The 16235-nt window shown below is 53.5% G+C and overlaps 5 protein-coding genes across 5 annotated transcripts; 2 read left to right on the top strand and 3 right to left on the bottom strand.

Moving 5' to 3' along the window:
• Positions 1 to 9: 9 nt before the first annotated feature.
• Positions 10 to 606, bottom strand: BDZ83DRAFT_749382 (NUDIX domain-containing protein; the record flags this gene model as incomplete). The annotated part of the gene is made up of 2 exons (XM_060513760.1): positions 10 to 437; positions 549 to 606. 2 exons carry the CDS (start codon positions 604 to 606, stop codon positions 10 to 12), a joined length of 486 nt encoding a protein of 161 aa, XP_060368146.1.
• Positions 607 to 3125: 2519 nt separating this feature from the next.
• Positions 3126 to 4107, bottom strand: BDZ83DRAFT_148937 (uncharacterized protein). The gene has a single exon (XM_060501315.1). The coding sequence runs from the start codon at positions 4015 to 4017 to the stop codon at positions 3337 to 3339; it is 681 nt and encodes a 226-aa protein (XP_060368145.1). The 5' UTR covers positions 4018 to 4107; the 3' UTR covers positions 3126 to 3336.
• A 2869-nt stretch (positions 4108 to 6976) lies between these two features.
• BDZ83DRAFT_717238 (arginine-tRNA-protein transferase) lies at positions 6977 to 8344 on the top strand (the record flags this gene model as incomplete). Its single annotated transcript, XM_060511924.1, has 2 exons — positions 6977 to 6995; positions 7086 to 8344. The coding sequence occupies 2 exons, from the start codon at positions 6977 to 6979 to the stop codon at positions 8342 to 8344; spliced, it is 1278 nt and encodes a 425-aa protein (XP_060368144.1).
• A 985-nt stretch (positions 8345 to 9329) lies between these two features.
• On the top strand, positions 9330 to 10996 carry BDZ83DRAFT_610098 (Snf7 family protein). Its single transcript, XM_060507574.1, has 3 exons — positions 9330 to 9795; positions 9941 to 10304; positions 10388 to 10996. The coding sequence occupies exons 1-3, from the start codon at positions 9758 to 9760 to the stop codon at positions 10616 to 10618; spliced, it is 633 nt and encodes a 210-aa protein (XP_060368143.1). The 5' UTR covers positions 9330 to 9757; the 3' UTR covers positions 10619 to 10996.
• Positions 10997 to 12957: 1961 nt separating this feature from the next.
• On the bottom strand, positions 12958 to 15951 carry BDZ83DRAFT_148888 (uncharacterized protein). The gene is made up of 4 exons (XM_060501314.1): positions 15248 to 15951; positions 15066 to 15182; positions 14733 to 15005; positions 12958 to 14674 (listed from the first exon to the last, which is right to left on the bottom strand). Exons 1-4 carry the CDS (start codon positions 15461 to 15463, stop codon positions 12995 to 12997), a joined length of 2286 nt encoding a protein of 761 aa, XP_060368142.1. The 5' UTR covers positions 15464 to 15951; the 3' UTR covers positions 12958 to 12994.
• Positions 15952 to 16235: the final 284 nt, after the last annotated feature.

The raw sequence follows: 16235 nt of genomic DNA, 5'->3' as shown, positions 1-16235 counted from the left end.
GGGTGCGTATCATGACTTCTTCATAGTGCACCTTGTCAATGCCTCGAGGAGCTCAGGTCGAGCTGCCAACGCATCTTTGGCCTGGGCATATGTCATCCACTGGCGTTCCCTCTTGTGGCTTTCGGGCCAAGCTTCCTCTTGCGCTGTGACGGTAGCCTCGTAGAACCTATACAGGGCCTTGGCCGAGTCTTTGCTAGAGTGCTTCGGTGCTCTCGTCTCGACGATGTCTCCCAAATCATAGTCGATCTCGATAGTGATGCCTGCTTCTTCCCAGGCTTCACGCGCCGCCGCTTCGGTGCACTCCTCGTCTGTCTCCCAGCCGCCCTTGGGCAGTACCCAGCCCTTCCGGCGGGTGGACTGGATGAGAAGGACGTAGCGCTTGTCCTTGGTTAGGGGGACAACACCAGCAACCAAGCGCTCGCCTTTGGAGTTGTAACCTGCGATGACCAAGTTGTTAGTGGGTCCCGCGCAGCGAGCAGGCGCACCAGGGTCGGGGAGAGAGGCTCAGAATGGGAGGGGTATTGCCTCTGCCCCGTTTGCGCACTTACGCTGCTTGCTTCTTCCCGTGCGTGACTCCATCGTCCGCTCCTTGTGAGAGGAAGCCATCTCGGAAAGCTCGTCTGTCGCGGGGTTTGTTGTGGAATGTATTTAGGGTCGGTTATGGTGGGGGGCTGCTCTGACGTGCGGTGGCGGTAGGTCCGGCAACTTTTTTCCCTCGCAAGATGATTTGCAAGCCCAAATCTGTCCGGGCGGCGGTGGGTGTCGGGGTTCGATGCGGGTTCAAAGGTTTTTCAACGACATGATCGCGCTTTTTTAAAGTGGTATGAGCTGTTGGTATTGGGGAAGGGTGCGATGCCGAATCACACGACAGCGAGAGAATCCTGAGTGAATCGCAGGTTGTTGGTGCGTGTTGTAGCTTCGAACGAGGCTCGGATTTGAAGACCAGTGGCAGCTACCAGATTTCTCTGCGAGATCTGACCAGGGCAGACCCCAAGACGGTGTGATCGTAGGTGCGGCGGCAGCGGCAGCGGCAGCAGCAGAGAGCGAGGGAGTGAAAGAAAGACCAGCAAAGGGAACGCTCGGATGGATTCACCACCACGATGGAGAAACGAGTGGGACCAGCCTGTGTCGGGCCAGCAATCGCACGTTTCCGGCCAAAGGGCAAACCTTGACCGTACCGAGTCACTCAATGGCTTACAGAGAGCGAAGTCGGGGTAAGGCAGACAAGTGTCGGCCGGGCGATGGAGATAGGACAGAAGAGCAAGAAAACTCGTCGTCTGGCCGGTTCTGAGTGACAAAGGTTGCTTGTTGTAGACCAGAGAGGAGACGGAAAGGAGGATGAGGCGGAAGGACGCGGCGTCAGATATGACTGAGGCACGCACCACCGAGTGACGAAAGACCCTAGTGAGAGGGTAAAAGATGGGTATTGTATTTTTTGGCTCAGGAGCTGGCCGGGCAGCAAAGGTATTCAACGTGGAAAGCGAAAGAAGTCAAGGCCAGGATGGGCGTAGGTTGCTCAGGCGGCGGTAGTAATAGTAGCTGGGAGCTCTGGTGCAGGCCAGAGAGTGGCATGTCTCGTGCCATAAGAGCAAAATTGGGCGGGAACGGGCTCCAGGGGAAATTAAAGTTGATTTATATACTTAACCCTTTGAAGGCAGAGCTTGTGCCTCCAACAGCCCGCGGTACAGGGCAGGGGGGGGGAGACTACTGAGGTGGTCTAGCTAGCTAGCAGGCTACGCCGGTCAGAGAGGGAAAAAAAAAAGTGAAGGTAGATGGGAGGTCAGGGTATGATGCCAGGCTGGGGACGGAAAGGTAAGGTAGGTTGGTGTGTGTGTGAGAGAGAAGGGAAAGAAAGTGTGGTGTGGCTGCGGCGTATGGAAAGGACGAGCAGAGCAGCCAAGGTGGGCAGCAGTAGGTGTTCCGGAGCAGAGGCGTGAGTTGAGCGTAAAAGAGCCGACCAAAAGACAGAGAAATAAAGGTAAATAATTAAAAAATAAAAATAAAAAAATCAACAGGGTGTGGCAAGGACAGGCAGGAGATGGGGGTGAGAAGTGACATGCATGGGGAAAGCTCCCCGTTGGTCGGTCTCTCTTCCCTGGGTTTCTGGGATTCAGTCAGGGCAGGTCCGCAGGCTGAGGCAGGGAAGCTCAACCTGGCATTTTGGGAAGGGACGGGAACGAACAGGAAAGCGCGGGCTGGTAAGGTATCTGTACGAAGTACAGCGTCCGATACCTTTCTCTCTGTGTTTCCTCTTCTGTCTGTTTCTCTCTCTATCTTAGTAAGTTAGGTCCCTTTCCCTTTGACAATCCTCAAAATTCTAGAAACAACCTTGACGCACATTGTCCCGACAACATACCACATTTCGGGATCACTCGAGCAACTTGAAAGGTACCTTACTCCCAGGTGCAGTGGGAAAAGCAGATGTCTGCTGGCTGGCTGACTGGCTGGGTACGTAGGTACATGACTTGCGGTCCAGAATTCAACGACAATGCCGCTAATCTTCCTTGAGCAAGTTGATGGGATGGATCCAGGTCCCCCGTTTACCAGTCACCCCGTCTCGCCATCCACGCCCAGAGGTCCAGGCCCAGTGTTCCAGCGCTTCCTTTCCATCGGCCGCTTTCAGCCAGTCCGAAACTCGTCACGCCTGGCCTGGCTATCCAGTATCCCCACGAGCATTTCCTCCTCATCTTTAGACTTCTCAGGCCTACGGGGTACGCAGAACGAAGTACATATCTACATACCATGCCCACTATTCGTCGACATCGCCGCCGGCGCACTCGAACCCTCGAGCACAAGCATTGGATGCCAAATGTGCCGCATGCCCTGCAGGCTCGGCATCCACTGCACTTGCGGCAGGCCATGTTCCCAAAAATGCGTTAGAGGAGTGGGGTGCTGCAGCCAGCGGAGGAGGTGATGGGGCTTGAGAGACTGGCCCCATCAAATCCAGCTCCAGCGACCTGGACGTTCCCTCTCATTCTCATATTTGCGGCTTGCCCACCGTATCGACGTTGCACTGCTGTGCTTCCTACACAGTACACCGTTTGTCGCCACTACCTCTTCAGTTTCTTACCAATGGACAGAGTACATCTGCGCCTGTGGTTCAAGTTGTCAGCATCAGCCTCTAAAAAGTCCACCTCTGTCATCAGGTCTGAAGACTGCTAACTGATACCTCGCCTTATCTGAACGGCTCGTGTGTGCACTTGGAAAGTCTTTCTTTGAAAGTTTGCTCGGCATTTCTAAGGGTTGCGACTTGCAAAGAGCACCTGAGGGTTACCTAGCCTTCGGAATCAACTAATCAACTAGTAATCGGCCATGCTACCAATGTTGAGACCGTCTCTAATGTCGCTTGGCACGAACACAACGGTTCTTCTCCGTTCCATCTCTTAGACTCGGCTCAGCCAGGCAGAGCCGGGAACCATTGGCATCACCCAGAAGTACACTGTACAGCACCACAAGTTCTCCATTGCAATCTGTCGTTGTCTTGGCCCCCGGGCCAAGTGATGCGACGAACAAGCATCTCGCTGGCACAGGTGTCCAATGCAAGCCACGCCGTGTCGCTCCGACTAAAACAAGCAAGTGCAAGAGCGTCACTAAGGCCAGCAGCCGCCCGTGTCCTCGTGGTCCAGGAATCAGGAGACGCTGCCTAGGAACTTGCAATGGAAGACCTATTCGATTCGCCATGTGCTTTGCGTCCGCTATATGTAAGCATAGGTTCCTCTGACTCGACAAGACCAGTGGGATTCTTTGCTGAACAAAGTCTCCCCAGACAACAGAGGGACGCAATAAACCGTACAACGGCCCTGGCCAACTCAAGGGCCTCCTTTGAAGTGCGAACAACTGGCGGGTAGAGGCCGCTTGACTTGTTTCTGGGCTGAACAAGGGGGCCCCGACTGAGGATTGCGTAGAATTCTCTCGGGGGCACAACCTGGAAGTGATTGCCAAATCTTCAACGGGGACCGACTCATCCGCAAGCTGCTGGGCTGCAGGATGGCAGCTCCATGCTGGTGACGTTGGCATGCTCACTTTGGATTCTCAGTAGCCTGGCATTGTCGTTAGGTGTCGGCAGGAATGAAACCGAGCCTGCGAGGTGGCCTTCAGCGAAGAGTGATGAGCTCACACACCCAGATCAAATAGCTACTTGGCTGTTGCCAAAGCCTTCCATCACCAACACCATCACACCTAGAATCGAAGCCTTCTATGGCAGCTCAATTGGAGCCCAGGTGTTGTCTTACATTCTCGGTGTCAATTTGCGTCGAGAGTGAACTCATTGCGGCGAGTTCTGATTGGCTTTTGAAAGCCCTGGTGTGCCTTGCCAGTGTCTTCCACAATGTCCACGCTCAAGAAAACGTCTACAGCCCATTGAGAATTCCAGTGTAAATTGTGAGGTGTGGACACATGACAATGACCACAGGATATTGGGACTGGAAATCTAGGATCCTCCGATAAAATGTGCAAACTGCGTGGTTACTGTCCCCCGATGTCCGTCTGAAATGAAACCAAAATCATTCATCTGTGGCTCTCTAGCGAAGTAGCTCAACCACGAGCTCAAAGGAGGGGTGCGTCCACACTCACACCCATCGCAACTGGTTGTATCTCAGACGTTTGACGGGATGCATCCCACACTGCATAGGAACTGGAAGCATGCTGGCCACTCATGTTAGGGATAACTCACCAACCAAAATACTCTTTCTTGTCCAGGATAGCACTTTGACGTGGGGTTGCAACTTTCGCCCAGGGCCACCGTGTGCGAGTTGAACAGCCAAGGAAGGACCTTCTTGATGAGTTAGTCCGATGCTGACCATCACGATCCGTTGCCCTTAAGGTCCTCGAAGAAGGGCTACGCATCCGAACCTACCTACCTTCAGGCCTGGAATCCTCGGCCGATAGGTTGTTCAACCTGGTGGGTTCGTGCACTGGAACGCAGCTCCCGCTCTTCCATCGAGTTCTAGGACGGAGGTACGGATACAACCCCAAGCAATGCGACGAAATACAACACCCCTAAAGCTCACTTGCATTCACCACCGATCGTATCTCGATGCCTCATTGCTACCTACTTAACTTAGGGCCCATGACGGTTGGTCTTGCCTCCTGATGCTACAGCTAGTACGCTCACTCGACTGCTACCATCAGTAGCATTTTCAGCTTGAAACTCCCAAGCCGCACCGTCTACTCAAGCTATCGCATATCAACTTCTTATCCAGGTGCCTTTCTCGCGTCATTCTCCGATCCGACAGAGCCGCCGCTGCCTCATCCTGGCATGTCGTATGCGACAATCCTTCGGGCTAACGAGATTGCAGACCTAATGGTGTAGTCATCTGCCGTGAGGTAGGGTAACGCTGCCTGTTTGCATTACCCATGCTCCAGACTCTGAGCTCCTGCATACCCGTGCCTCCATTGTCGTCGGGCAACTAACCAGCAGATACAGACAGCAAACAGAGAGCGGCGTATAGCTAAACCGAACCGGCGCTTTCCGGGTCAACGCCTACAACTCAACTTACACGGGCGTCGACGAGCTGGCTCGAGTCAAAGAGCAGAGTGTCTACGTTGGCAGACAAGATACAAACAGACTGGGACCAGCAGGCACAATTAATGGGGCGGTAAAGGTGAGGCAAGCGCGCGAGCAGGCAGACAAACGCAACGTCGTCATACCTCTTTTGGGGGGCTATTTGAGGTCACATAATGGATATTGACTGGCCACTGCAGACTACAAATACATACCGATTCATGTCACAAGCAGGTTCCTCACAATTCCAAGGGGAGAGCCTCACTCGCATCGTATTCACGCATATTCCTCTGTCTTCGAGGTTGTCAGACCGCACTGCGCCAAGCGCTAGACAACAGACGTCACGGCCAACCAGCTGGCAATTCACAGCACTGCAACTAAGGAAAGAAAAAGGCCCTTAGGTCGTGTCTGGCGACTAACCCCTCACTCCATCTCAAGCTTCGCGACCCCACGCTTCCCACTTCAATGCCGCAAGGGGTGTGAGAGTTCCACCAGCAAGTACACTTCCCGACTGGGCTTCACTGCATCAAGTCGAATCCCTAGCCGAACAGCGCCATCCGTCAAAGAGGGGATAGAAAGACAGCGGCTCAACCCTCGACTCTCACCTTGTCACAGTCACAGGATACATAGCGTACCCCTCCTCTCCGTCGGGCGTTTAGACGTCAACCCGCGTGCCCTCCTCGGAAGCCATCACTTCGAATATCAGCCAACGTTTCGTACTTGCCTAGCACTAGTCGAGCTGGCTGCTTCCCTGGCGCGTTAGTAGAGCGAGCAAAGTCGCAGCAGACCAGACAGTCATGGACGACACAAGCATGCAGACCCCTGGCGATGCCTTGTCCTATATAACTCCAATCGGTGAGTCCTTCGTCCTATTCTCTCCTCCAACCATCTGCCCCCGTGCAACTTCTCTCAGCCGCCGTTGGCTCGTGGCATTTTATGGGGTAGCTCCCTTGGTCGCTCTGTAACTGGCTTAGTTGCCTTTTTCCTCGCGCATCTGCGCCGATCGATGTCACTGCATCCTATTCCCAGTCAGTGCAGTCACACAAACCTCTGACTTCAATCCTTCAAAGTCGGATCAAGTTGGGGGTCTGTCGGCACGCCATGGATGCGTAATCCCACGCTTGCCAGCCCACTTGCCTCCAAAACTCGGGATGTGTCCTCATGATACGTACATTGAACCCGAAGGCACGCGATTGGCTTTTTCTTTTCGTTCCCTGCCCCCCTTTTCTCTACTCTCACTCAGCCTTCGAGGCCCTACGAGAGATGTTTCCATTGTTTGATACTCAAATCTCGGAAACGCCTCCAGGGCTACGAAGATTGGAAATTGCGCTTAGCTAGCTGATACTCGAACAAGACTTCACACCATATGGTTGGCTAATACAAGCTTAGGATATTCTAATTCATCGCGCTGTGGTTATTGTGGCCGCCAAGGCAAGAGTCAGTCAAAACGTGAATGCCCTTCCTTGTTTCTCCATGTCGTCTCGTGTAAGCCGCACAAGGGCTTGCGAAATAGTGACTTGCGTTCGGCCACTGTGGGAGTCTACGATCTGATCCGTCACTAACTTGAGCCTCTACTCGACAGGCTTCTCTTACTATGCCAAGTCCACATCTCTTACTCCTGAATACTACCAGACCCTGCTGGATCACTACTGGAGACGCTCCGGGACGACTCTCTACCGACCGGACCAGCTCCACGCGTGCTGCGTTCACTACACCCTCCGCTTAGACTCCACCCAGTTCAAGCCCACCCGAGATCAACGACAAACCGTCAACCGGTTCAACAAGTACCTGACGGGCGATGCCTACATCAAGGAGGCAGCTCGTCTCCACCCTCGGTCACGCGAGCAGGCAAAGAAACGGGACTCTGAGTTCGGCTTGATCGAGAGGGTACACGAGGCGGAATATGACTTCTTGCAGTTGCCTCCAGAGCCCGCCCACGTCTTCACCGTTACCCTGGAAGATGACGTCTTCACCGAGGAAAAGTACCAAGTGTATGAGAACTACCAGCGAGTCGTTCATGGGGAGGAGCCGGCCGACATCACTCGCCGCGGCTTTCAACGCTTCCTATGCGAGTCTCCGGTTCAGCGCAAGACAATCACGGCTGCCGACGGCAAAGAGCAAAAGCTGGGTTCGTTCCATCAGTGCTATCGTTTGGATGGTAAACTGGTAGCCATCGGTGTGCTAGACCTGCTCCCTCACTGCGTTTCCGCCGTATACTTCCTCTACCATGAGTCCATCCACAAGTTTGCACCAGGAAAATTGGGCGCGATTCGTGAGATTGCTCTGGCACAGGAAGATGGCTATCGTTACTGGTATCCCGGGTTCTATATCCACAGTTGTCCCAAGATGCGATACAAGATGGACTACACGCCCCAGTACATCCTGGACCCCGAGACGCTGGCATGGGATCTCATGGACAAGAGAGTTACGAACCTTTTAGACAATAAGCCGTACTTAAGCTTATCGAAGGAGAAAGCTGATGGACAAGCTGCCGAAGGAGCCAAGAATGATTCAGATCAGCCTGCGGCCGGCCAAGAAGAGTCTACAAAAGATCCCAGGGACAAGGCGGATGACGACGATGACGACACGTTCTTATTCAACACTGGTATGCCGGGTATCATGTCTCTTGACGAGATCCGCTCACTCGAAGAGATGGACCATATCAAGCTGCGGATAGACGGCTCTGGACTTCTATTTGAGACGGGCGATCTAGTCGCGTGGGAGCGTCAGGATGTCGGGGTGAGCGGATGCCTCAAGGCTGGTATTGCGGAGCTGGTGGCGGCCCTGGGGCCCGAGTTGTTGGAGGATATGGTGGTGGACTTTTGGAATCCTAATCTGTGAAGGATTAGACCGACTTATGCTGTTGGCTGTGTACATATCTATCTGCACTGCACCTAGTATCATGTTAGAGCGAATGCAGGAAGAATAAGCGTTGGAAGTGGGATTGTATGCCTTGTTAATTGTTTCGTGAAACCCTGCGAGACCGTATGTCTTGCAACTGCTCGTATTGTTGCTATCGCTCTTCCATCTCCCATCCCGTCTCAACCCAGCTTCACCTTCTTCACGCACCACGCACAACCTCGATCATGTCTTATTTAATTTCCAGCTCTACAATGGCAAGTCATCACCAGTGTCGTGAGCGAGGCGCTCTTGGCACAGGTCCTATGCGGGCTCCCCTTGGACAAGGGCAACGTCGCCAAGGAAGACCATTCTATTTCCCCCCTCCGCGCACTAAACTGAGAAAAAGCGCACGCCAATCCGACTGCAATGATTACCTCACATGGACACGCCAAAGGAGTCGGCTTGACTACCAAGACCGAAGCTGAGATTCATCCCAGCATGTACACCAGAGATGTAGCTTATCCTATGGCGGAGAATGGGTGAGCTCTTTTGTCAATCTGACGTATCACAATTTTTGATACGTGATGTCCCCAAGTATATCTTCCATCATAGACACATTATTGTAGATGAGACTGATGAGTCTCACTTGCTACTACGGGATGGTAGATGTACTTGTCTACATAATTTTGAGTAAGATAATATCACGCCTGTCATTGCGTTTGGGATCAGGGTTACTCCAGCTGATGATGCTGAAGTGGGGGGAAAGTCTTGAGACGTCGTTACTCCAGACTATATCCGTAGAACATCGCCAACCACCACCCGACAAAGATGTAGCTGGCGATATCTCAACTAAGGTAAGGTAGGCAATAGTATTGAAGGCATGAAGTCGCAAACACGTTGGCCCGGTAACTTGCATTACCTAAGACACGTTAGCTGTGCTCGTCGTAACTACCTTAACCTAAGGTAAGGTAACTTTCAGGAACCTCAAACGGTCTTATCTTATCAGGGTCCGCAATCGCCCCCACCTGATACATGGGGGAAAGAGCAATGACGAACTGCCCACCTTTTCAACCCGCCCACCCTCGGAGCACTCACAGCGGTGCCCCCAGTCCATCCTCCGTCGCAGCGTTGCGCCTCGAAACCGAGCCGGTTCAGGCACGAGACCAAGCCTACCCTACATTCCTACCTCCGTCACCGATCACCGGTATCGCGTGTCTGACTGACCGACCGAACTAGCTCCGGACCCTCGTGCACTCAATACCTCACGGGTACCTTGTTCGCCTTTCTCCTTTGCCATAGATACGCACCCTCTTCTCAACGAAGTCGGCTCCCCTTCCGACATCCTCCCAACTTACGAGACAAACATACCGTTGCCCAATCGCATAGTCACATCGCATCGTCCTCTTCTTCAAAATGGGCGGCAATACAAGTAAAGTCACCGCCCAGGACAAGTACGTCCCCAAGCTCTTGACCCTCCCGAATATCGCGCGCGCGCGCATGCGACACCCCATGATGCGCAATGCTGATGCGCCGTCACACATCCATCCTCACCAAACTCCCACCCGCTAACCTCGAACCCCCCCCCCCCTCTTCTAGGGCAATTCTAGACATGAAGCTCCAACGCGACAAGCTCCACCAGTACCAACGCCGCATCACAGTCCTAACAGATAAAGAGACGGCCATCGCGAAGCAGATGCTCGCAAAGGGCGACAAGCCGCGCGCCTTACTCGCCCTCCGCCGCAAGAAATACCAAGAGTCCCTGCTGCAAAAGACGGATGCCCAGCTCGAGCAGCTCGAGAAGCTCACGTCTTCGGTCGAGTTCGCCATGATCCAGAAAGACGTCGTGTTCGGTCTGCAGCAGGGTACCAAGGTGCTCAAGGAGATCCACTCCGAGATGGGCGGCATCGAGCACGTGGAGAAGCTAATGGGCGAGACGGCTGATGCTATCGCTTACCAAAGGGTATGGAATCCTACCACCACGGTGCTAGGTTCATGTGGGTTTTGGAACATTTGGCTAACATGCGTCTTTCACCTCCTCTACAGGAAGTCAGCGAGATGCTCGGCGGCCGTATATCAGTCCAAGACGAAGAAGAAGTCGAAGACGAGCTCGCCGCCCTCGAGGCCAGCGTCGCCGCCGAAGACGCCATGCGCAACCCGCCCACGCTCCCCAAGGTGCCCGACACGAAGCTGCCGACTCCGCAGGGCGAAGAGGAAGAGGAAGAGCCCGAGGCGCAGCAGCCGATCCGGACGAGGCAGGCCATGTTGGCTTCATGATGGGGTGTCTGTTTGGCACCGTCATTTATTCTTAGCAACATCTTTCTTACCTTTACGTTCTTGATGATACAGGGGGCTTCAAGCATGCGCGGGAACTTTTTTTCTGGTTGCATTTTCGCGGAGTTGAGGTTTGGAAGCATGTCTTTTCTTTTCACGTTTATCTATAGTTGCCTTGCTTACTTCCATCTCTGCGCGCGCGGCAATATGACACTAGACTAGGGGCGGCGGGAAAGGTTCGACATGTTTGCTTTTTTTTTTTGGTTGGATTCATCAACTACACCGTTGCATTAGTTCGGAATGTGCCGTTACTTGGCTGCTAGAATCAACTCTCAGGGGGGTTCAATACATATGAGCTGATGATCACATCGTTATTACCTCAATCTTGACTTCACAGAATGATGATGGCTTGCTCAAGATACGCTAGCTGAATGCCGGTTTCACTGCCGTAAAGAAATGTCGCCATGCGGTACCTACATTTATTTCGCTTCTCCCGCATTGTGCTCTTCTGACTTGCGAGAAGACACACGCGTACGTCTCCAGGGGTATGGGGAACGTGGCAATGCCTAGAGACCGCATTGGGATCATGACAAGCAAGGCTCATTTTGTTACCCGCCGACCGGTAGCGGCGTCTATCTCATAGGGCGTATTGTCGAGAGAATACCAGCAAGGCGCGAGAGAGCGAGAAGAGGGGACCTTGACCACGGAGAGTATCTATGTAACAGGATATCCATGACATAACACCACCTCCGTGAGCGCATTTCTAAGTGTTCTCTATGGCACCTAGATTCGGGATTCCAGTCACCGTACTTGCACCCTGCGTGGTATGGAACAGATGATGGTGTTGACATCAGTTCTAAGACTAATAGGAGAGCTATTATATACTTCATGCATCAGGGAATATAATACATCTATTCAATCCAGGAACGGAGGCTCGGTAAATATCCCTTAGAAATTCCATAGCTAATCGCCTCCGTATTCCGAACTAAATATTCACATAACCCCCTCTCTATCCCCCAAGGCTCCTACCTTCCCGGAGCATCTTATATATACCCCCTCAACTCCATCCCAGTCACCAGCCAGCAGGCGCCCGTCTAGGTCGACGGGTCAGATCAAACTGGCTGGGTGGTGGAATGGTTCATGGTCAACAATCAATGATACGCCAACCAGCCTACTAGACGACAGGCTTAGCGAGCACCCGAGTTCGAATCCCAGCATGAGCACCAAGAGATGTAGGCCCCCAGTTCAGCACCGGGGGGGGGGGGGGGGTGAACTCTTTTTGGTTTGTGCTATCGTAGACGGTCTGGAGGAAGAGCTGACTGGGCGTTGCATTCCTAAGCTCACCCTTCCTTTCGCAAGTACAGGAGCGGTTAATGGAGTGGTTTGCCAGACTGGATGCTCAGGGTACCTAGTCAAATCGGTTCAAGAGGCAAGCAACAACAAGTGTCACCACCCCCTTTGACAGTATTTCAAAGATTTTCATAGAGCCTGGAAGAGGAAGTTGTGATGATTTGTTCTTCGTACCGACATCATTCTCTATGATGGCGTGATCGGCTGGTCGTTGTCTGCCGCAGACCCCATGGATATCCTCAACATCATGGCAAAACTTCTACCACACCAAGCCTGTGTACGCGCAGGACAGCGAAGCGTTGTGACCGACTGCAATTATGGACCGAGCTGTTATGTGCGTGGCATTCGTAGTGCAGGGTAATGCTTCGTAGTCAGATTAGACCAGCGAAATCATAAACTTATGTACCGGTGCTCACTGTGTGATGAAGGCAATGTGGTTCTTTAACATGTTCTCATTCGAACGGGGTCGTCCCATCCGTAGTCCTTCACCAAGACGCAGACGAGAGCAGTTTTAGCTCATCGACCATGGGTATCATTTCTAACAACTCCTTCCATGCATCCTCCCCAAGCTGTCATTGAATGACCAACTAACCCCTTCCGTCCCATAACATAAAAAGACTTATACCTTGCCCGTCCGTCCACGACGATCCTCAAAACCCAAAACCTTCGTGGACAGATGCTTGTAATCCCTGTACTCCATATACATGCTGCCGTCCCCGTTCCTTTTCACACATGCTTGCATAACCATTCCACTTATGGTAAGTGTTGGAAATCTACTCCGCACAGCCATCACCTACTCAAGCACGATCACGTCGTCATTGGCGCGCGGCCACTGGCGCGGCGGTGCGCGAGGTGGTGATGGCCGATATCTGTCGGACCTGAACGGACCATCAAGCTGCTGGGCCGGCATGGCGTGTCGATGGACGGGAACACCGTACGCTCCCTGCATCGGATGATGTTGCTGATGCTCATATTGCCTATGCGTGAACTGGGTTAGTTGCTAGATTTCGAGTGCTCTTGGTACTTGACTTACGCTCCGCCGTACGTGGGCGACGGGACTCCGCGCTGAGCAAGGCTGTCATTTCTGACCGCTTCCACACGTTCATAGCTGTGCGCCGGATAGGATACATCAGCTCGCGGCGGTCTCTCCACGCGCCTAACGTAGATAGCTTGCCCTGAAGGTTCAGCTGGTCGGTAAGGCTGTGGCTGGTGTGTAGCCCGGTGGTCATCGAGACGAGAACGTCCATCAATGCCACATGCAGAATGTCTGGGATCGACGACAGGGCGCTCTCTAAGCCGGAGGAAGCCCTCCTCTACCAATCCGTTCCGCTGATCAATATTGTTCTCCCGCAAGCGAATGAAGCCTTCATCCATTGAATTGAAACGTTGTGAATCCGGGCCACGATGGCCACGATCACGTCCAGGGCGATGGACAGCGAGAATCTCAGCATTGGGGCCAAATCTGTCCCGGACGCTTTCGCCTGTGCCAAGAACGACTGTACCTTGGTGAACATTGTGATCCTCAATCATAATGGGATTGGCTCTCTCTCCTGGAACACTGCCTTGACGTCGTCTCAGGTTGTTTTCTCGGTGGATGGTTCTGTCAGCGTAAATCTGAGGTCGGGAAGGGCCATGGTCTCGCACGGGCTGCTGATACACAAGTGGCCGATGGGAATCCTGTGGCACATTGCGATATAATGATTCAGGCGGCGGAACAACGTCCTGGCCATCACGCAAAGGTCTCGCATGGATGGGATGACTTTGGTGAATGGGGGGGGCTTGATGGACATAGCGCTCCTCTCGTACCAGTGGGCCACGGGGAGGGGAGTTCAGACGCGGGTATAGCTCGTCACCTCTTCGGTCTGTGAATTCCACCACGCCACGGGAATAGCGTGATGGTGATCTCACGCCGTCAGGGGATCTTGGCTCAATGGAAGGGTGGAGGAAATCTTGCAGCTGGTGGCTCTCTCGAGCGCGGGCACCTGCGTGGTTGGGGGGTGCAGGAGGCAGCCTCATCTGCGAACCCGCATGATTGATATGCTCCATGGGGGCTCTGTTCTCGATGAATTCAACAGGCGGACCCTGTTGATGCGCTCCGTGACTAACGGAGCTGCCCGCCTGGTTCATGCGATCATCAGGCCCGCGCTGCCGCTGTCTGGCGTTATCCCAGGCAGCGTTTGCAGCAGCCTCATAACGACTGAAGTTACGCTCACGATGCTTGGCCCGTCTGCGTGCCTTTTTGTAAGCCCTCCTGGACATCCCGGGCGTGGCAATAAGCATCGGAGATCCTGGATGCGATGGTATCGCTGTCGACAAGCGCTTATCGCGGTTAGCGACGTTCTGGGCTACGGCCGGTGTCGACAATCTGCCAATGTTGTTGGACCTGGTGATGAGTACCTCTGACGAGTCGGAATCAGGCTCCTCGTCCGAGTCCTCCTCGTCAGAATCATCGGAGAGAACCACTACCTCGCGAAGAATTTCGTCAAGCTGGTCGCGGCCATTCTCGTCGTCGCCTCGCCACTTGACGAGAAAGTCAAGACAGAGCTGCTCTGTCACTCGCCTGGCATTGTGCCAGGTTGTCTCCCTAAGAAGCTGGTCATATCTGGTATGGTTATGCCGAATGTGTGCCAGGACGGCAAGCTGCACTCGCCGCGACAGTGATAGTTCCTGCTGGAGCCCTACGACTAGGTCGCCTTTGAACTTTGTTCCCTGTAGTAATTCGTCAACACCTACTCATTTCATCCGTAAACCTCACGGCATCACGAACCTTCTGGAAGGCATGATCGATGATCTGCTGCCTATCGGTATTCGGAATGCGAGGGAATAGCTCTCGTAGGGCGGCGTCTGCCTGCTTGTCGATGTCGTTTTGTTTCTCGGGAATCTTCTCAACCTGAGCGTCGCCTTGACCTATGAGTTCCGGCTCGTTGACACTGTCCAGTCCTAATTCCTCTAGCGCCCTGTCCACGATATACTCGCGAATATGGTGTCCGACGCGGTGTATTTGTTGGCTCAAGTCCGAGGCGTTGTTCTTGGCCATGGTCTAGATCACAACTGGTCAATAATCGTCTCCAACGGCTGCTAGTTTTCGTCATCGTCTTACCACAATGTAGACCGAGGCCCCCGTCTCTCTCGAGATGTCCTTGCATCGTTCGGTCAGTTCAGGATTGCCAAGGGGGATATGCCTCATCCCGGGAGGCGGGGTTTTATTCGTTGTAATCTGGCGCAGTGTTGGTTAGTCCGGTGGACGACAAGTGTCGTGGGAACCGCCTCGGCGCGGCATACCTGGAAGAGCAAAGGCTTCTTCTTGTCTTTGTTCTCGATGAACTCGAAATATGACTGGTGTTTGCTGTTGCTGACCACAGTGACCGGCTTCGCGGCGACGAGTCCTGGCGGCAGCGGTTGGCTTCGGTCAATCGCTTTATTGATCTTGCCAGCCTTGCGATGGCGGTCCTTGGCCGTGGTACCCGGGCCGGGGTGTGGTTTCTTCTCTCTCCCCATGTCTGATGTTCCTCCTTTGTTATCAGCTTACCATGGTGGTTCGAAGACCAAGTGCCGTCTAATGCTGTCCCTCGGGAAAAGAAAAGAAAAATGATGGAAAACGACAGTTAGTGAGAAGGATGACAATCGTTGTCTCGCACCAGAGCCAACACGGAGACGGGGTGGTGTTCCAAGTCAAGGACGTCAGGCCAGGAAGGCGCGTCTGCAAAGTTGCACCTTCTTCCCGAAGGCGTCGACGTCAGCAAGCAGGTACTTGCTGCGCACGAAGAAAAGCAGTGATCACGCAGAGCGGTAGACAAGAAGGAAAGTTCCAATTTCCAGTCAGCGGAGACTTGGAAATATGCGACTCGTCAAAAGCAGTTGCGGCAGGAAAGAGCTCGATGCACTCGGATAAGGGCGCGCGGACGGTGGTGCTTGGATGCTAAATGCGTGGAAGCAAAAGGTCACAAGTCACGACGGAGACGCCAGGGCTGGTTGAGGCAGAGTAGTGCCCGGTGAAGACGCAGACGCAGGAAGGCCCAAAAGAGGTCGGGTCGCAACTCGCATTCCTGCGAGGTACTATCGGCACGTGATGATAGTGGCGGGGTGCTGATGCACGGGCCCACCGATCTTCAGCCAGGTGCGCGAGCTTAGGCATGCTTAATTGCCTACCTTGTCTAAAACCATACACCGAGATTAAGCGCCCGTCAGGTAGGTACGAAGGAATCGTCAAGAGGCTGAGCCAGGGAGGTCCAAAAGGGTAAACCGAGGTTGTTTCAATCGAAACTTTACA

The sequence above is a fragment of the Colletotrichum acutatum genome (assembly GCF_030867785.1).
Source record: "Colletotrichum acutatum strain CBS 112980 chromosome Unknown BDZ83scaffold_19, whole genome shotgun sequence".
NCBI lineage: Eukaryota > Fungi > Ascomycota > Sordariomycetes > Glomerellales > Glomerellaceae > Colletotrichum > Colletotrichum acutatum.
This window is presented reverse-complemented; position numbering and strand designations above follow the sequence as displayed.

Coding starts and splice junctions, on each gene's coding strand:
- BDZ83DRAFT_148937 (XM_060501315.1), bottom strand. CDS start 4,017: ATGCCAACGTCACCAGCATGGAGCTGCCATCCTGCAGCCCAGCAGCTT.
- BDZ83DRAFT_148888 (XM_060501314.1), bottom strand. CDS start 15,463: ATGGGGAGAGAGAAGAAACCACACCCCGGCCCGGGTACCACGGCCAAG. Junction 15,183..15,247: donor AGAAGCCTTTGCTCTTCCAG/GTATGCCGCGCC, acceptor ACACTGCGCCAG/ATTACAACGAATAAAACCCC. Junction 14,675..14,732: donor TCGATCATGCCTTCCAGAAG/GTTCGTGATGCC, acceptor GAATTACTACAG/GGAACAAAGTTCAAAGGCGA.
- BDZ83DRAFT_610098 (XM_060507574.1), top strand. CDS start 9,758: ATGGGCGGCAATACAAGTAAAGTCACCGCCCAGGACAA. Junction 9,796..9,940: donor AAAGTCACCGCCCAGGACAA/GTACGTCCCCAA, acceptor CCCCTCTTCTAG/GGCAATTCTAGACATGAAGC. Junction 10,305..10,387: donor ATGCTATCGCTTACCAAAGG/GTATGGAATCCT, acceptor CCTCCTCTACAG/GAAGTCAGCGAGATGCTCGG.